The 20,824-nt window shown below is 35.2% G+C and overlaps 1 protein-coding gene across 1 annotated transcript; it reads left to right on the forward strand.

Moving 5' to 3' along the window:
- Window positions 1-1,500: 1,500 nt before the first annotated feature.
- Window positions 1,501-19,389, forward strand: LOC149571962 (peroxisomal 2,4-dienoyl-CoA reductase [(3E)-enoyl-CoA-producing]-like). The gene is made up of 4 exons (XM_089815754.1): window positions 1,501-1,702; window positions 1,854-2,044; window positions 4,655-4,722; window positions 19,203-19,389. The coding sequence occupies exons 1-4, from the start codon at window positions 1,501-1,503 to the stop codon at window positions 19,387-19,389; spliced, it is 648 nt and encodes a 215-aa protein (XP_089671880.1).
- The last annotated feature ends 1,435 nt before the right edge of the window (window positions 19,390-20,824 follow it).

Consider the following 20,824-nt stretch of genomic DNA (forward strand, 5'->3'; position numbering starts at 1 on the left):
ATCATATTAGTAACATTTTAGTTCATATGGTGTTAGCAGTAGCCCTCTGAACTTTTTTAGGAGGTTAGGTCAATCCTATAGCTAAGATAGCTATGAATTTGCAGTATTCAGTTAATAACCATAATATAATTAAAATCAAACTCATTTGATGTGGGAGGGTCTAGGATTGAACCCACCTAAGAATCAAAAAAGCTAAAATCAAACATTTCCATTCTGGTATTAAGTCCTTAACAGTAAACAAGTTTTACCCTTTTAGGCAGATCATATCATAACACAGGACTGAGATTCCTTAGCCAAGCATTATTTGACCCCATTCCGATGACATGGGTCCCTAGATCAAAGAGTAGCTTCAAATTACTACTCAGAATCCTCAGCCTAATCTCATTGGCATTACTGGTCTCATTCAAATGATATGAATCTACTACTTATGAGCTAAGCTCAAGACCAAAGGGTAGCTCCACATTACGACCACATTCCTCAGCCTAATCTCTTAGGCATGGTAGCTTTGTTCATTCTAGCTAGTATTATTCCTCAATTTCAAATGCACATAGGGGCTCTATTCATCCTTAACTTCTATGTGTTAGGGGCATGGTGCTTTATTTTCATCTTCCTACAACTTTTTTTAAACTTTTGCTATCTCTAGTCCCTTGTGGACATTAATATAATTTTCTTTTCTTGCTTTACACAAGCTCTGGTTTGACTATTTTCTTTTGAGATTTTATCCTGAAGTTCATTTGGTAATGCTAAACTATATTGATCTTTAAGCTTCCTTTGGAACTCAATGATTTCTTTTTTGAGGGTGATTTCTATTTACTTGTTCTGCCTGCAGTTTCCATTGTCTTCTTTCTCATGGGACATGACAATATTGTAGGCATAATCTTCTTGGTTAATTGGAATGTGCCTTGTGATCCATGCCATGGAGGATCCAATTTAAGTCCTTTGTATGATGATAACTTATAAAGTGGCTATAAACCCCAGATGTAATTCCTTCAAACAAAGAGTAGCACAAGAAATTTATTAAGTTTTGCCATAATTTGTACAATATGTATTAATTATTGTGCATTATAGTCTTTCACAATTATTATCTCGAACGTGGATGATCTAATGAGGGTATTGAAACCTGTGGATGAGAAATGACTGAGTGCTTTGTGGGAGCACACATAGGGAGACTACAACTTGAGTATTTGCCATTGTCTAAGCACGCATGTTGTTGATTAGCTATGCTATGGAAAATGATGGGGAAAGAAATTCAAACTGGTTTCCTAACGAGGTTGAGTGATTTATTGAAGTTTCTTTGACATTGATGTTCTATGGAATAGTGCCAAGTCACTTGGATGTTTGAATTGATCTCTCTGTCGAAGCATAATTTCTTAAGGACTTTTTTTTGAAGGGTTTGGATGACTCATACTTTTTAGTTCATTATGACATATGTCAATGGAGGAAGTGCTAAGTTTTTGTCTACTCTTTTCAGATGTTTTAGCTTTTCCCCCTAACTGTGGCATGAAGTTAGATAAATTACATGTGGTTGCAGTACTGGATATTGATGTTGTTGGCACATTTACAATGAGTCAAGCAACATTGAAGTATTTGAGGGAAGGTGGAATTGGAAAGCCTCCTTCAGAGGCTGATGTTATTTTAAACTTAACTGCTACAATACAGTACCTTAGCTTTTTGGTATCAAATTCATGTCTCTACTGCAAAGGTTCATTTTTAATCATTATATTCTTCTTGGATTAAGATTTGAATTAACTATTTAATAAATTTAAATGTTTCAGCATAAACATGAGAGTCATTTTACTTACATAATAATTTAAACAAGTTATCTAGCAAAGTTTTCTTTTGTTTACATGTAGTTGTTGATAGTCTTACAAGATCTATGGCTTTAGAGTGGGGGACAGATTATGGAATACGTGTAAATGGTATTGCATTTGGTCCAATTGAAGGTATTCCTGGAATGGGCATACTTTCACCCAAGGAATTCCTAGGTGATCTTCGAAAAAACCAACCTCTTTATAAAGAAGGAGAAAAATGGGATGTTGCTATGGTGATCATCTATTTGGCATCTAACATTGGTTAGTATCTCTTGAACCTATCTAATAATCAATATTCAAATCTCAAAGATGGAAGCTATTTAAAAAAAAAAATTGTTTGGAGGGTTTATTTGTTTTTAAATTTATTTTCTATAGACTTGGATGTATTTTTTTTAAAAATTAACAATTTTTGAAATTTCCATGGTATAGAACTTTGAAAATAAGAATAGTATATTAGTCATACAAGAATGCTAATAGTGAAGGTTCTCTCTAACAAAGGATCAGTCATACAATTGTTTATGTCCCTCTTAAAAGTTGTATACCTGATCGCTATAACTTTACATGAATTTCTATATCATTCAAATTATCAGCTTGAAACATTATATGTTCTTGTTTTATTTATTTGCTCTTTTTTGCTTTTAACTTGTATTGCAAAATTCTTCAATTTCTAAAAATTAATGGAGACATATCTCATACCAGAGATGTGTCCGTCTTCAAAACATGTCTCAGAAGGTGCAAGATGGCTCACCCTGTACCAATGCCTTTTTCCTTTGTCTGAAATTCATTAAAATCCTTCTATCCTAATCAATTTTCATTTAAATTTTGGCATGAATAAGGTCTTTACATTAAAACTTAATAAGTGTACAAAAACATTCAAATCAGCATTTTCATCCATGCTCAGAGTGGTAATTAATCTACCAGATGAATTCTCAAAAATAAGGGGCATTGACATGTTATTATATTTCTTTGAAGTGTTCATAGTTGTAAACATTAAACATCTGGTTTTCTTTCTTTTCTTTATAGATTTCAAGAAATTGTGCCATTGAATGTTGGGAACATATTGGGTGTAGAAGACAATGGTCTCGCTACAAAATGGTTAGCCCTTATTCGCCATACATTGAACAAAAATACAAGTTTTTCACCATATAGCTTGGATGGACCAAAAGATTCATCACTAGAACCTTGTAGTTCTGATTCTGATTGTGGGTGTTCTCAAGCAAATCAGAATTATGCTTCTTACCAGAGTAATTCCTTCCAGACTTTGAAATTTCATATCAAACCAAACATTGAATTGACTAAAAATCCAACCTTGTTGATTGTGTGAATGTGTCCCTTTGGAAATAGATATCTCAGTAGACTGCAATGCCTGGTTTGGATCAGTTTCATCACATGACAAAAGTGATTTCAATGTAAGGCATTCCTTGTAATATTGGTGTGTATATACATAGTTCCATGTTTGCATTTTTATATGTTGAATCAATGTAATTATGTTGTAGTAGATTTGATGATTGTCTCTATCATTTCGGTGTGCTCTATTTTATTTTAACTCTATTTTTACTGCGACTCTCCTGCATAATTCCTGCAAAGAAAAAGGTCTTAAGTACAAAATGAATTACTATCTCAATATGAGAGTCAACTATTGGAGAAGGAACATTCAAGTTGCCATGCATTGCTAAGAGATGACAAGGTATTATTTTGGTCTATGAGTTTTAATATTGCTACTTGTGTGAGAGTTGTGACCATGCTTTTTAGTATTTTTGTTTCTTACAATCTTCTACTGTTTAGAGTTTATGGTGTGCCTAAAATCTCTTTTTAAACTAAAATGCCACTTTTTTCTTGATGTTGTTTCTAATGAAGTCCATTCTCTGTGTGAGAATATTAACCAGTTTCTCTTTTATGAAATTCAAGTTGCTTGTTAATATATTTTGTATAACAATTTTACTATATTTTGCATTTACAGAATGCTTCTGTCCAGGTGAAAGGCCCCCCAAAGAAAGACACAAGCTCTAGAATTAGATAGTGAAGAGTCTAAAGAGGATATTGTACAAAAGGTATATTGCTTAATCTCTTTGCAATGAGGATAATGCTAATTAACATACTAGTTTGCTTCAAGTTGTTTTTATCTTTTGATTTTCAAAAATCCTAGGCAGAATGCCATGTCTATTTAGCAGGCATTTGATGCTTTTGAAGTATCACTCTCATAGTTGCATGCATTGAACTATTTGCATATGTAGATTATTTGATTTTTTTCCTCAAGAGTGAAGCATTTTGTTGTTCAAATACTTTTTGCTTTGTAATTCCTGACAGATATCAAAGCATCTATTTATGTGTGCTACTACTGGTTCAATTGTCAAAAAGTATTCATTGACAACTCTTATTTATTTACACAACTCCTTTTTTGTTTTTTTCATGTCTGAATGCATGTTTTTTTAAACAAATATTATTAAAAAATTAAGTACACTTTGCTAATTGTTTATAGTTAAGTTAGTTCCTCATTTGAAATGACTCTATGGGGTGTAGTTGAAATTGTATTTTTAAAAACTGATTGGTATTTTCATTTTTGATGATGTCCATGACCTTATTCTTATTTTCAAACATTCTAAAGCAAAAAACTAAAAATATGCTAAATGTATAAGTTTTGACTCAAAACCTCCACGCAGTTGAATCCTGATAAATTAACATAATTTGATACACTGGAAATAGTACTCATATGGGAATTAAAGTTACAATATCCATAAAGATAGAGGTTTCACACATCACATATCCTTTTGTTATTCATTGATTACATGATCAATAAACAAGTTAACTAAAATCTCTAGATTTCATGTTATATCCATTTGCAGCATGTGCCTCATGGCTATGTTTTTGTGATGGGCGATAACTGGAACAACAACTGTGACTCTAATGTTTGGTAAGTAGAGTGGAAGCTTAATTTTCTAATAGACAGTGTGCCACCTATATTTGTATATCTGACTTTTAAATGGACTAACTCTGATTTGTCTTATTTTAAAATAGGGGATCTCTTCCTATCAAGAATATTCTAGGAAGATATGTAATGTGTTATTTGCAACCGTCACAATTGGGATCCGACATATATAGACATCATTAGAAATTTAGAGGCATGAGATTTTCCAGGATGTTACTAGACAATAGATTTTATGACAACATGAATTTCTTTTTGTGGAGAAAATCCTAGTAGTAGTCATGCATCATATGCAACCTTCAAATATTGGTAGGGACCCTGGTGGACAGAAAACTAGTGGTTGTGAGTATGTGTCATTGGAGTATCAATTCTTGACTGGGGTAAAGCTTCTTAGGAAAATGCTATCTATAGTAAAATGAGCAACTGCAGACTCACTTCTCAGTCACATAATTTGGTGGTTGTAATTTCCTTATGTTTTTTATTACGAGATACTACTTGAATTTTTCACAATTCAATGAATATAGAAACAATTTCTTGTATTAAAGTAATATTTGAATGATTCTTAATTCCAAATGCATATACAGTATGGTTCAGATCAAAATAATTATGATTGCATAACAATCAAGATGATATATATTTGCTATTTCTGATATACAAAAAATTACATGCAATGACGGAGGAAATTCTCAGTACCTTGTATTGTTTGTTGTGTCTGATATACAAGCAAGAATTTGCAAATATGTAGGTCGTCTCTAATATAATTTTATATTTATGCTCTAAATAATGTGATAAGTTGTATGATATGACAATATAAATATACTCAAAGATGATGTTGTTTCTGATGGTAGACTTTATATTCCTGCACTGAATGGGTGCCAAAGGCAATATGCTCTCTTACAGAGCGATCATTGTGAGATACAAAATATAATAAGTTCTTCCAATCATCCTGAGTTGAATGATAGAACTACCTTTTTACATCTTTCATTAGAAATTATTAGTCATGTTGTAAATGACGTGAGTTATATCTCTTTTCACTCGCACCCTTTCATAATAATTTCTAATCACTTCTCTTATAATCCAAATTGGTTTGTTCACAATAAGCATTGGGTGGGGGTGACTTGGTGAGCTAACCTAGGGGGTGGACTTGGTGAGTGAACATAAAGAGTCCACTTGGTGAGTGTACTTGAATTGTCAGCTTGGCGAGCTAACTAGGGGAGTCAGCCTGGTGAGCTGACATGGCGAGTCGACTTAAAATGACGAGTTGGTGGGGGCAAGTGGGGGTGACTTGGTGAGCCGACCTGGAGAGTTGGCCTAGGGGGTGGACTTGGTGAGTGAACTTAGAGATTCGACTTGGTGAGGGTACTTCAATTGTCAGCTTGGTGAGCTGACTTGGGGAGCCAACGTGACGATCTAACATGGTGAGTGGGCTTAAAGTGGCAACTTGGTGGGGCAAGTTGGCGAGCTGACTTAGCGAGGCCACTTAGAGACGCAACATGGCGAGCTGACTTGGTGAGCAAGCTCGATGAGTGGACCTAAAGACTGACCTTGATGAGGCACTTTGGTGGGGTGACTTGATGACCGAACTCAAAGAGTTAACTTGGCGAGCATACTTGAACAGTCGACTTGGTGGGGCAAGTTGGCGAGCCGACTTAGTGAGTCCACTTGGGGAGGCGAGAGGTGAGTCAACTTGGTGCGGTGACTTGGTGAGCTAACTTGGTGAGCGGACTTAAAGACTGACCTTGATGAGGTGCTTTGGTGGGGTGCCTTGATGAGTGAGCTTAAAGAGTCAACTTTGTGAGTATACTCGAACAATCGACTTGGTGACATGACTTGGTGGGCTAGCTTGGTGAGCTAACCTGGCGTGCGTACTTGAATAGTAGACTTGGTGAGCTTACTAAAAGAGTCAACTCATTGAGGTGACTGGGTGGGAGTGACTTGGCAAGTTGACCTAAAGAGTTGACCTAGGGGATGGGCTTGGTGAGAAAACTTAAAGAGTCAACTTGGTGAGCGCACTTGAATTGTCAGGTTGGCGAGCAGACTTGGGTACTTGGTGGGACATGTGGGTGAGTCGACTTGGTGACATGACTTGGTGGGCTGGCTTGGCGAGCCGACCTTAAAGAGTCAACTTTGTGAGCGTACTCGAACAATTGACTTGGTGACATGACTTGGTGGGCTTGGTGAGCTGACCTAGCGTGCATACTTGAACAATAGACTTGGTGAGCTGACTTAAAGAGTCAACTTGTTGAGGTGACTCGGTGGGGGTGACTTGGTGGGCTGACCTGGAGAGTTGACCTAGGGGCAGACTTCATGAGCGAACTTAAAGAGTCAACTTGGTGAGCGTACTTGAATTTTTAGCTTGGCGAGCTAACTATGGGAGTCAGCCTGGCAAGCTGATATGGTGAGCTGACTTAAAGTGGTGACTTGGTGATGCAAGTTGGTGAGTTGACTTATCGAGGCAACTTTGCGAAGCAATTTGGTGAGTCAACCTACTAAGTGTACTTAAAGACTGACCTTGATGAGGCGCTTTGGTTGGGTGACTTGATGAGAAAATTTAAAGTGTCAACTTGATGAGCATACTTGAATAGACAACTTGGTGACATGACTTGGTGGGGTGACTTCGTTTGCTGACTTGGTGAGTGTACTGGAAAAGTCGACTTGGCATGCTGACCAAGTGAGTTTACATGGTGAGTGAGCTTAGAGAAGCAACTCTATGGGGCAACTTCGTAAGCACACTAAGTGAGCCCACTTGTTGGGGCAAGGTGGTAAAACCATTGGGTGAGTCGACTTCATGAGCTGACTTAATGAGTCAACTCGTTGAGGTGACTGGGTGGGGGTGACTTGGTGAACTGACCTGGAGAGTTGGCCTAGGGGGCGAACTTGGTGAGAAAACTTAGAGAGTCGACTTGGTGAGTGTACTTCAATTGTCATCTTGGTGAGCTGACTTGGGGAGTTGGCCTGGCGATCTAACATGGTGAATGGGCTTAAAGTGGCAATTTGGTCAAGTTGGCGAGCCGACTTAGCGAGGCCACTTAGAGAAGCGACATGGTGAGCTGACTTGGTGAGCAAGCTCGATGAGCGAACCTAAAGACTAACCTTGACAAGGCACTTTGGTGGGGTGACTTGATGACCGAACTCAAAGAGTCAACTCGGTGACCATACTTGCACTAGTGCATTTGGGTTCATTTTTTGACCTTCATTGATCAAATTTTTGACCCAATATTCAACCAAATTCAACCAACCCATTGGTCAAAAATTTTCTGGTCAAAATTTTGACCAACTCACTGGTACATGATTTGTCTCAATCATATAACTAATTATATATTTTTCATATTAGTTACTATCAGTGTTTTTCAAGCATTCTATAAAATAGTGCACATGCCTTGCGTATGATATGACATTTTGCATGCATCCTGCACTCTCTCTCATCTAGCTAATGATGGATTACATAGAGTGATCTGAAACCATGATGCTAAAAAACACACAATCAAATCCAAAATGAACTTGCACTACAAATGGATTGTGGAAATCTGATATTGGTAAAATTGTGTGCATGTCTACTAGGACAATCACAACTTAAACATATATTTGTCCTGGTAGACATGCATGCAAAATTAACAATATCAGATTTCCACAATCCATTTGTAGTGCAAGTTCATTTTGGATTTGATTGTGTGTGTTTTTTAGAATCATGGTTTTAGATCACTTTGCGTAATCCATCGTCAATCGGATGAGAGAGTCTAGGATGCATGCAAAATGTCATATCATACACAAGGCATGTGACTATTTTATAGAATGCTTGAAAAAAAATTACACCTACCTGTCGGTGGAAATTTCCACCAACAACTGGGTTTTTTCTACCTTTGTTGGTGGAAATTTCCACCAATGCCTAAACTTTTTTCTACCTTTGTTGGTCGAAATTTCCACCAACACCCAATTTTTTTCCACCTTTGTTGGTCAAAATTTCCACCTTAATTGGTCGAAATTTCCACCAACGCCAAAAAAAATTTCCACCATTGTTGGTCGAAATTTCCACCTTCATTGGTTGAAATTTCCACTAACACCAAAAAAAATTCTACCTTTGTTGGTCGAAATTTCCACCAACGGCCAAATTTTTTTCTACCTTTATTGGTCAAAATTTTGACCAATTCTTGATTGAACTTAGACAATAGCTATGGAAGGTTTTCGACCAATAGATTGGTTGAAATTTTGACCAAGCAGTGATTTGGTCAAAATTTTGACCGAAAAAATATCGACCAATGGGTTGGTTCAATTTGGTCAAAATTTGGTCAAAAACTGGGTCAAAAATTCGACCAATAAAGGTCAAAAAATGAACCCAAATGTACTAGTGGTGCATAAATAGTGAGTCAAAACATTGGCTCCAAGAAAATAACACAGCTTCCAATGAGGATAGACACCTCCACCAATAAAAATGGGCACTCCAAAACTTAACCAAGGTGGTACTCTATGGTCTACCATGTGGATCAAGAGGGCATGTTATAATTCAATGTGTGGGGCTTTATTCCTCTAAAACAAGCAATCTGCATAAGCGCTTTTATTTTCCAAAAAAAGAAATCTGAACAAGGACTCTTATTCCTCCAAAATGTTGATGGTTTTGGGTAGTGGGTGAAGTGCCTACATGGTCAACCCCACCAAGAAAATAATGTGCCTTCCAAGAAAAATCCACCCCCTAGTACCAATGCCACAAGCAATAGATTTAAGGATTCATATCCTCATAATCCACCTTTGAACAAAAGAATTATTTCATCTATGTCTCGGTGGTCTATTGCTAAACAAGAAGGGCATGTAAAAAGAATGCCTCCAAAAAATGAGACCTGTATTGTCAGTTCATACTTGTGTTCGAGCCTCTCTCACCCTACCAATTGCAAATGGGAATAGTGTGAGCTTCCCAAGAATGGCACAAGCCTATAGGGGTGACAGCCTACATGTCTCTTGAAATGGCCCACAAAATAAAGTTAGTCTCCAAAATAATATTGACATCTCCACCTCCGAAAGAAGCTGCCAAAAGAAATCAAACCACCACATGCCTTCAAAGGTGGAATAACTCACAGTCATAAGAAATGGAGCAATCGAAACACACACAAGTCAGGTTCCAAAAAAAGCCACTATAATGCCACAAATTTCTCATTAATATCCACACAAAAATGACCATGAATAATCGGAAGCCAAACTTTGAATCTGCCAAAAAAGGTGCTCTCCATGTACAAGGCAAAATCATGGTGCATCAAATCTACCAAAAACCATCACTAAACTCGACATAGAAGCACATCTCAAGGCATGGGATTGCCACAATCAATGGGAATTTCCAAACTCCAAGTTGGTGGCAAGTCAATCACTTGAGAAGGGGATGTAGATCAAAAGAGCATGTCTCGGGAATAAACATGCTATCTCCAAAGAATGAATGTGGGAGTCCACAAAACTTGGTGAAAATCACCATTTTAAAAATTCTCCTTCTTTCAACAACAAAAAATTGTTGATTGGGGGCTTAAACTAGCGGCCACATGATATTCCCTTCAATCAATGATGGAATGCATTGACCAAAGAAGGGCTTTGATGTATGTGTTGGGGCAAAACTTGAGGTCGTAGGTCTCTATTTCTTCAACATGAAGCACTTGTGCATTAAAAGCCATAGTAGACATAGAATGGGCATGAAGTTTAATTGGGGTGCTAGTCAGCAATCTCCAAGTGTTGCAGAGTGTGCGAGCTGGTAGGTCCTCCAAAAGGGGCAGAACTTAGCAAGGTTTGTGGTTGCAGAGGTACCTACATCAACTCTCATAACTAAGAGCCAATAGAAAGCACAAGAAGCCAAACAAAAAATGTGGGCTCCACCAAAAAAATATTCCCCTCCCTTGCCACACAAAAATCCACATGGGTTTGCCACCAAAAAAATGTCACTAAGGAGTGCGCAAGCTTGAAGAGAAATACACGGTGCCCAAGAAAGCATTGAACCCCAAGAATGTAAGTGTCTTCCAAGGCATTGTTAGACCATAGAAAGAGGACAATATGTCATCAGCTATAAGGACATCAGATGTAATGCGCCTCCCTCCAAGAAAAATAAGCAACGCTCCAAAGCCAAAAAGTTTGTGATAATTTTTTTATAAAAGAAATCAAAAAATCATAGTCCTCTCGATTTGTGTGCCTAGGTCAATATGGCCTAGGTGCAAAAAGCTTTTGCCTTAGATTTCATCAACATCCAAACTGGATGTATTTTATATGGAAATGGGGGTTTTCAAGTGTGTTGAGCTCAACAGTGATGTTTGTTTGGGCTCAAAGTGCTCTGAGCTCAACAATGATGTCTGTTTGGGCTCAAAGTGCTTTGAAAAATAGGTCCTCCCTAAATCCAATACAAAATCCTTTAAAAGTTGAAACCTTCTAAAAGAGAAAAAATATAGATCTAAAAACCAAGCCAAACCTCTTACAAATAGAATAGGGGCATGAAGATTTGGTGCTCTGATACCATGTTGAAGTTGATGAAGGATCAACCCCACATCTCCCAAGAATCACCTGCATGCAAACACATGTCATAGAAGAGAAAAGCAAAAGGTTATGGAAGCTGAAATTGTCAGATCCATAGATGAGACATTCTTGATGAGAAAAAAGAGAAATTGCTATTACCAAAAGTGAATTACAAAGAGAGATCATCCTTATAAAGAAGATCGAACCCCTAAAAAGGTCTAACCTAGGTTGCATCATAATAATTAACAAAAGAATTAATTATTAGATGCCTAAAGTTTAGCTTAAGCAAACTAGAGTTAATTAGGAAATATCTAATTACTCTAATAGCCACAACATGTGGAGATTGTTAACATGATTACCATGCTGCATTCATGACTATGTTTGTCATTGATGACAACATTGTATGGTTTCTGTGAAGACTGGAAGAGTAACAAATAGAGAATGATGTCGTACAGACAATGTATAGATTATCAGGTGAAGCGCAGTTATGGACATGTTCTACACTATGTCCTGATGATGAGGTTAAGTGTGCATGAAGTAAGTCAAAGACATGAAGAAGATATGCTTGATTTACAGAGAGTGGTACATAGAAAAAGTATCTAAGAAGCAATTTCTAATGAATGGATTGTATCTCCTAACACGTATGGAATCATGATATGTGAAGTTGTGTAGTGATAGTAGACAGCCCCATGGTGATGTTAGCGAGTGCATAAGGTCTAGAGTTGCATGTGTGAGAAGTTGTAAAGACTGTGAGTCCATAGTGTTGTATAATTATGAAATAAATAATTATCTTAATGTGGTCCTATTGTAATTAATTTGGAAAGCCTCAAGGCCAACTCAAGGAATTGTTTTAAGGTCTTGGTATAAAGGAAGGTATTTTTCTTGATTCAAATAAAGCTTCAAGTCTATGGATTGTGTGAACAAGAGTAGAGTATTTGGTAAATGCGAGTAAGCAATCCAAGAGATTATTAGATGTGAAGTTTATGATCTAGTATCAAGATCAGAAGAAGAATCAAAAGTTTGGTTGATAGGATAGAGGAAGAGGAAGTACAAGTACAATTTGCAAGGAATAATACAAAGATCATTTGGATAGTGGGTTCATTGGTCTTGCCCCTGAAGTTGTTTGGACAGTGGGTCCATCTGCCTTCTAAAACTCCTAATAGGCTTGGCACAACTCTTAATAGGGTTTGAATCTCCTAACAGGGATTCAAAACCTCCTAATAGGGGTTGATATGTACTGAATGCATTTCATTGACTCCTAACAGGGTCCATCCTCCAACAATTAATATTTATATTAGTACATCATTTTGTGGGTACCATCCCCACCACTACTAGGGCTTTCCTTCTGATCAAGGGTTACCCTAGTTAACATATATGGTGTTATTGTGTATGAGTATCTTGTTATGATTGCTGATTATATTGCTCATATGGTTAAGGATTAATAAGGTTGATAATTGTTATAATAGTTGTATAATTGATTCAACCCCCCCCCCACCCTTCCCTCTTAGTTATATTGGCAGACTTTACATTCTAACAGACACTCCCTGGTATGTAGCTTGAGTCTCTTTCATAGATTTTGTATTTGGCTTTGGTGATGTTTTATTGTAGGATGTATTTATTGTTGACAATTTACTTTCATTGATGAAAGTTGATGTATTGATAGTTATTATACTTTAACATGTGACTTTTGACTTAAAGTAGATATTTTTCATTGATTTTGTCTCTTGATTGATGATACTTGATTTATACTTAGTATCTATATGTTGACTTTGTATATGGTGTTGGTATTAGATTGAATGTCTTTTTTATTTTGACTATCTTTTCTTCTTTAGAAATTGTGTACACTTGAGGTAGTTTGAACTATTATGATTTTTTTGTCTACAATTATTTTATGATTGATTAGTCATATGTACATCATTCATTATCTTCCCCGCACTATGGGACTTGAAGCTTGACTAGGTGGCCACGCGGTCAGGAAGTAGTGACTTCTTACCATTTGGGTCCCCCTCAGTTTGATAGATGTTGGATGTTTGTTGATGCAGTTGCACCATTATCATTTTTATTCTTATCTTGGAGACTTCTATTCAGTTGATGTATTTATGTTATCATGTATCTTGTATTTTGATGTACTTGTATACATTCTAGAATACCCTACGACGTGTGCAGTGAATATTAATCATTAGATGCATTTCATTGTATCAGTTGTACTTATGCATTTTCTTATGAGACGATGTATATGTTATTTCCTTTTGATCATGACATTGTACTTGAGACTCAAATCTAATTAATGTAAACTTATTAAATGTGAATCAACATGAAGGAACCCTTAAGGAATGAAATTTTTATTGTGTTTGCATATGTTTAATTGATGTGTATGTGTATATTGCTTCTATGTTGTTACCTTGATATTGTTCAAAAATTTTAAAAATAAATGGTTCAGTAACATTGTGACATATTAGGTTAATTTCTCTTGAGTTCCCAAGTAGGGCATTACAAAAGATTTTCTACCAAATTAAAATGAACATACAAATTTTTATGTTTACCTAATATTTAAAAAAAGTTACAAATACAAGTTATGACATGTCATACTGAAACTTTATGAAAATGTTAATGACAATAAAATATTACAAAAATTAAATAATAAATGAATAGACTTAATAGTGTTACATAGCATAGGTTTCCTTAATCAAAAACATTATTACATTAGCATATAAGCCTGCCATTACGACTGATGTTACAATTAATTTATTAGTTGGTTAAACAACATGGCCCATATCAGAATCTTCAGGATTAAGCCTTTATTATGTTCCACCTCTATAGGCTTCATGGTACGAACTCCAAGTAAGGCAACAAATGCATATTAAATAGAGACATTGTTAGGAATTTTTTTCTCTATAAGTCCTCCTTTGCCACTCTCATTGGAAGTGTTTGGATAAAGTGGAGTATAGGGAACCTCTATTGGGTTTGATTTGTTTTTCAATCTTGGGTTATTGTTTCTTCTAGTAATATTCTCCTCAATCTGTTTCAAGTGGGATCTAAAATTCTTAAAGGCCTCCACTAGACTTTCATCGTCAGTCTAATTAGAATATGCATGTTGCCCCCAATACACTTCATCTGTGGAATGCTTGGAAAGGATCTCAATTAAGGCTATTCCTAGTGTCATTTGAAATTGATTTTAAATGGGTTTCAGTAGGAGGAAATTAGGATTCTCCTTCAACTCTGTCAATTTTTGGGAGCCCTCTTGAGGGATCAAGCTTCTAGTCACCATGGGTCGATTGTGCATGTACCTTGCATATGGATATTGAACAAAATTACTTACAATGTGTAGATTGACATTGGGAAGGATTTGGGAGGGTTTAGAAAAATAAATTGTTTGCAAAGAAGAGCACAATAGAAGTCATCATAAGCAATTATGTGTCATGTGTTGCCTTAACAGTGCTCTCAAATATGTTAAAATGTTGTGTTGATGAATGGTTTAGTGCAAGAAATTCATCAGAGGGTTTAAGCCATGGAGCTTATGTTGGACTACGAATTGGGCACCAGATAAACCCTCTCATGGCTACTTGAAGTTTCTTCTAACTTTTAGACTAGTTCCAAAGGTTCCTGGAACTTTGCAAGAGTTTCTACAAACTATCACACATTTTATTGTTGGGATTTTTACATTTAAAAAATAAAATAAAAAATCCTAGGAAAATTGAAACCAACCAATCAGAAAAAAGAAATTATTGATTAATTTTTTTTAAAATAAAATCTACCTTCAAAAATGAAATAATGTTAGTTAGGAAAATTAATTAGAAAGAACAAATTGAAATGTTAGTTCTCTCGCTGTGTAAACTTATATATACATAAGGACTAATAACAAGAGCTCTGAAGAGCTTTAGTCCCTCCTTATGCAAAAGGATAGAATGTAAAGATTTTAAGGTGAAATAAGTTTCAAATTTAATAGCAAAATATATATTGAAATTAGACATTCAATGGGGTTCTGCACTATCCTTTATGTCTAAGGAGTTAAGATATTAATAGGTGTAGTATTTTAGATCTTAAAAAAAAAAAAAAAATTGTGTTGAAAAAAGAACACTAAAGAGAAATGTCCAATACATCAAGAATTTCCTCCACTTAGAAAAGAGTTGAATTGATAATGTTATTGAGTGCCATAATGGGTCACCAAATACCAAATATCATTAATCTACATCATATAATACTAAGATCTTTATTGACATCGTAATAATTTCTAAATTTAATTAACACTCTACAATTTAAATTTATCCAAACAAAAATCATTATTCATTTAACAAATCATATTTTAAAACTAATTCATGTATACCTACATTATTCTTTCATTCTTTAAATTAATTAATTTCCTTTTAATAAATAAACTTAGAAAATATAATTAATTAATTTAAAAATCTTTTATTCATAAAGGTATTATATATCCTCACAATGCTTACTAAAAAAGTCATAAAATTAAAACCCAAAATCTTAATTGATATATATTTAGTATTATTTTAGTTATTTTATCATCTCCTAAAATTAGGGTAATCTAATCATACTTTCCAAAAGCCTTACACTCAAGTTTATTGTTTTATCCCATTTTTGGGGCTTTTATTAAGGGCTCCAATTTTTAATAAATAGAGAAATGTAAAGTTAGGTGGAAAATTTTAGGAGAAAGTAGAGTATAAAACACACTTAAGAGGCAATTCTTCATTCTAATATTAATCTTTTATTGTTATGTTTATTCTCCGCTGTCAACTTGCTTGAAATGTTAGGGCCTCAATGTTTGTTGCACTTTGTATTTGGGTGTATAACAATAATGGAAAAGTAAAATTATAATTTTTCTTTAGACGAGGAGGATGTTGCCACGAGGGGGGAATATCGTGGAGAATGTAGGAAATGATTAACAAGGTAATGTTGCATTTGTCACTTGGAAAAGGGTCAATGTGGATATTTGTACATTTGGCGTCTAAATTGAATGGCCGAGAAATATTTTTTGGGATGTTTGTCAATGGTGGTTAAATATATTTTTCTGATAGTCTGAAATTATTTCTGTGGAGATTCTCATGGAGGAATAAAGTTTGATCAATTGTTAAGCTATAGATTTTTCAATTGAAATTTTTGAAAAATTTAGTAGAGGACAAGAAAAGAAAAATGTTGTGAACACTTTTGGTTTCAAATATATATAGGGTAAGTTTTGATTGTTGATATGCTTAGGCTTCTATCATAGTGGGGATATATTAACTTTGTATAGTATTTTTGTTTGAAATTTGAAATATAGTCAAGTGGTTGGTTTCTAGTGAAACTTCTATAAATGTGCATTGTGACTTTAACAGTAAGCTTTTAATTTTTAGTGTTATTATGGTTAGGTTAAATTGACTGATGGAGGAACTATTTTAGAGGGCATTCCATCCAGTTCCTTTGACTACATCTTGAATGTGGTTTTTGATTATGCCTTCCAAATATACTGAAGGAAACTATCTAAAGGGAATACCAAGTGTACCTTAATGTCTTGAAAACTAATGTCATGTGGACCAATGAGCAACTATGGTAGAACTTAAAATTATTAATAGAAGACGTCAACCAGATTTCAGCTCAGTCAATAGACTTCCAAGGAAATGCAATTAGCAGGCGAAAAACAATCGATACCCAAGTATCATTTATTAATATTTTTGAGTTTTTGCCTTATTCACTACTATACCAGAAGGGCAACAAGTGTCATTTTATGCTACAATAGTAATAGGAAATTATGGTAGGAAACTTTGTAAATTTCTTAGTTAGAATCAAATCCATCTAAATTCAAGGAGCAAGGAATTCAAGCAGTCTCTGATCTCAATTTTCTTTTAGGAGAAGTAGAAATCTTGTTGCATTGAAATTCACTCTTGGTATAATTGACACTTGTCCATGGTTTTCTTATGAATTTAGATATTGTCGGGTAGGTAGAGGTTCACATATAGTCTATGGTGATACCGGATCTGTAGGCATCGACTTAGCTACTTTTTCAAGGTGGATATGCCTACTATGAACTAGTAGGGATTCCAAATTTGCAATTACATTGCTTCTGTATTCATGTTCAAATATACCAAAGAATCACATGATGTGATCTTGGCAAGTGTGGAACTAATAGTGGTGCAATGACATTCATCACATGCATTAATGATTCACAGAAGGACATCAATGGCAATTTTGGAACCAATTCCTCCACGGTTGCACCTAGTTTTCCCAGGAAACTTTAAAATGCAAAACAAATGGTCATAATTGAGTAATGAACTCAGAGTGTTTTAAAGAAGGGAGAAATACAGACATTAATGATTTGTAGAGAAATTGTGTTGATTCTAGCAATACATTGTTGGGTTTGTTCGAGAATTTGAAACCCTGAACAATGAGAGATAATCTTTTTAAGTGCTTATGGTGATTTAGTTACCAACAGTGGTTTGAAAGAGGGGTTTGCTCCCACCATTGATGATCAAGTGGGTTTTCCTTGAGTGCTTCATCAAAGAAAGACACCTGTAAAAGAGACTACAATTTAATTCAAGATAAGTATGAAAAGAGTGGAAACCATAATTTTATGGGTCATCACAAGACACAAACTAAACTCCATTAAGAAGAAACATTTAAAAGTAAAGCAATGTTTTTTGGAGTACCATTTTTTAGGTGATCATCTTGTTTTCGTTTGTTGAATTTATCTAATAGTTTGGCTGGAATTGTATATCTCCCCTCAAATTGTCCTACAAATCCCTTGACTTTGTTGAAGTTTGGTTATCCTGCAAAGCCCTGGACTTGATGGAAGTTTGGTATCGTATGCCATGAAATATTGTAAATAAGAGAAACTAGCTTGTTCGCTTTGCCACAGCCTAGAGTTGAGATTATGCTACTTCAACCATTATAACGTTAATTAGTCGTAGTACGAATTGTAGGCCAGGAACTGAGATGTAGGAGGCTAGAGGCTTCTAAACAAGAAAAAGGAGGTTGTATTAGATAAGCTTGGAATGGTTCCAGAAGTTTCTTTGAGTTTGACAATTTTATTGAATTTTTGAAGAGATAAAATAATAAAAAGCCCAACAAAATTGTAAAGATCCAATTAGAAAATAGAAATTTTTTCAAAGAATTCAAAATAAAAATAAAACACCACTCAAACATTAGAAATCTTGTCAATTTTTATTTTTTTTATAAACTACAAATTAATACAAAGCGGTGCAACCAAAAATATTAGTTCCCACCTATAAGACTAAGCGGGACTAATAACTAGAAAAAAAATAGATAATTAATGATTTTCATAAAATTTATGACATTAGGGTGACCATCAAATTCAAGGCCTAACAAGTTATTAATTATATCCTTTCATAAATCTTTGGTATCATTTTTTAAGCTTTCTTTAGAGCCAGAGGGTGGTCTAGTGCATTCCCCCTATCTCCAAAGCACGTTAGATGCAAATTAATATTATAATTTTTTTCCCTAGCCAATTATTTTCAAGCATCATGATAAGTTTAATAAAAATGTTGTATATTATAAAAGTTTAATAAAAATATAGTACATTATAAACCAATTGTTTTCAATTTAGTGCAGCCCTCTCACCGATAAGACAAACATCACGACGTGGCATCACACTCCATCGAGGCATGTGTTTAAAGAGCACCGAGTATACAAGATGACCTCTTTAACACATTTCAGAAATAAAGAAAAGATTATGAACATGGTGGCCATTCTAGAATGTCTGGTAAAGCTCTCAATTTTGTCCGATATGCCCAAAGCCTCATAAAATTCCTCCCCCACCCAATCCAGTCAAAACAACCACAAAGGCCCAACACTTACGGACGTAATTCCACGTGGCTTCCGTCATCAGTATAAATTACACTTTCCTCGAAGCTGCACGCCACATTAGCTGGAGCCCCCGGTGACGTTAAATGTCCTTGGGTCTCAATTAATTCATTTTAATTATCGTAGCCGAGAATGCTATTTCATTCATTTAGGGGAAGAATATTCCTGGCGGCACTCTCATGAAGTGCTATGGGAAGCCGCTGCGAAGGTGCGGGCTTGGAAGATTTGGGGGCATTCGTGCAAGAAATGACAACGCTTGACACGTGGAAGATCATTGAGCGTGGGTCCCGCTTTGACCGGGCGTGGAAGACGGCTCAGCGTGAGAGGACGGCTGAGGGTGAGAACACGAGTAACATTTGCAGTCTTTGTTAGGTGCTCGCTTCTTTCGGAATCTTTGTCTTTGACCTGCAAGCTGCTTGCTTCTGCTCTAACATTTTCCCAATTTATTTTATACCTCTCAAAGACAACCCCGGAGTTTTAGGGTGTAATTTGTTTGAACATTATAGTGATGGACAATGGTGTTTGAGACGGAGTTGATGCTAAAAAATTATATACAATTTAATTCTAAATGTAACTATTTATAAAAAATGTTGGATATGTAGTATGATTAATGGGCTTTGGTTTACTAGTGGAGTTGGATGGCTCACAAAGAGTCCACCAAAGATCAAGTCTTGTTGAGTGCAAGGTTCTGACATCAACGGGATGAGGTCGGATCACGCTCCAAATGATTTTGGTGGTGTGGATGCCCCTTAGTCATTGGCTCTAAGCCGAAGAAGTTTCAAGCACAAGTGGGCCCGTATTGAGTTCGTAAATCGTTGAAGTGGTGATTTCGCTGGTTGGTAGATTGCAGGCTTTGTGCCTTCGTTGGATTGCCTCACAATTTTTTTGTTCAAAAAATTTGTAATAGAATTTGTCTATCATAATTATCAATAGAATCTATTTAGTTTTTTGCATAGAAGTAATATTGTTGTTATTGATCAAAATTATCAATAAGAGGTTGATATTGATACTGCATGATGGTTAAGTTATGGTGTTATTGATGTCATTAGCAAGATTTAGAACACAATCAAGTTAAATTGTTGAATGGTTATTTTGGGGTGAGGTCCCCTGTTTGTGACCGCACCAATTCATTGCTTTGGTTCAAGTGTTTATTGCTCTCTAAAAAAATGTCAATGAGGAGTATGGTTTTATGTTTTACTACATATAATTAATATTATGGTTTTATAGTCTTTGACAATCTTATCAATCATTTTAGTCATTTTCTAGCTTTGGCTATTAAATATATTAATTGTCAATGGAGACTATTCACTTGCTTCTCAAAAAACTTATTGACTTTGAGGTGCTCTTGCATAACACTTTGAAAAGTTTGCCACTTAGAGAGGAAGGTTGGAGTAGAGAAGTTGCATTCAACTCCATGAGGATTGAAAGTGTTAAACATATGAAATAACAAGGGTCAAATACTATAAAAAAAAAAAAAGTAAAAGATGCAAATGTTAATCATTAGTTTATTTATGAAATTATACTTAATTTATTAAAAACATATTATTCTAAATTGAAACAAGCTCAGACAATATATATGATCAAATTCTTATAACATTTTTAGACTGAAAAAAGAAAGAAAATTATTTAATTATTTTTAAAAAGTAAGGCTCAACTAATAAACTCCACAAAAGTAAACAATTGACCCTAGATACAAATGAGTTATCGTGATAATCAAATTCTATAAGCACACTTTTTGAGATAACAAAAAGGAATGAAGACATGACTTTGTCTATAAATGAGGTTATGTGGTTGAAGATTGTTCCTT

This window comes from Cupressus sempervirens, chromosome 2 (assembly GCF_028749045.1).
Source record: "Cupressus sempervirens isolate cs-2001-9-10 chromosome 2, ASM2874904v1, whole genome shotgun sequence".
Taxonomy (NCBI): domain Eukaryota; kingdom Viridiplantae; phylum Streptophyta; class Pinopsida; order Cupressales; family Cupressaceae; genus Cupressus; species Cupressus sempervirens.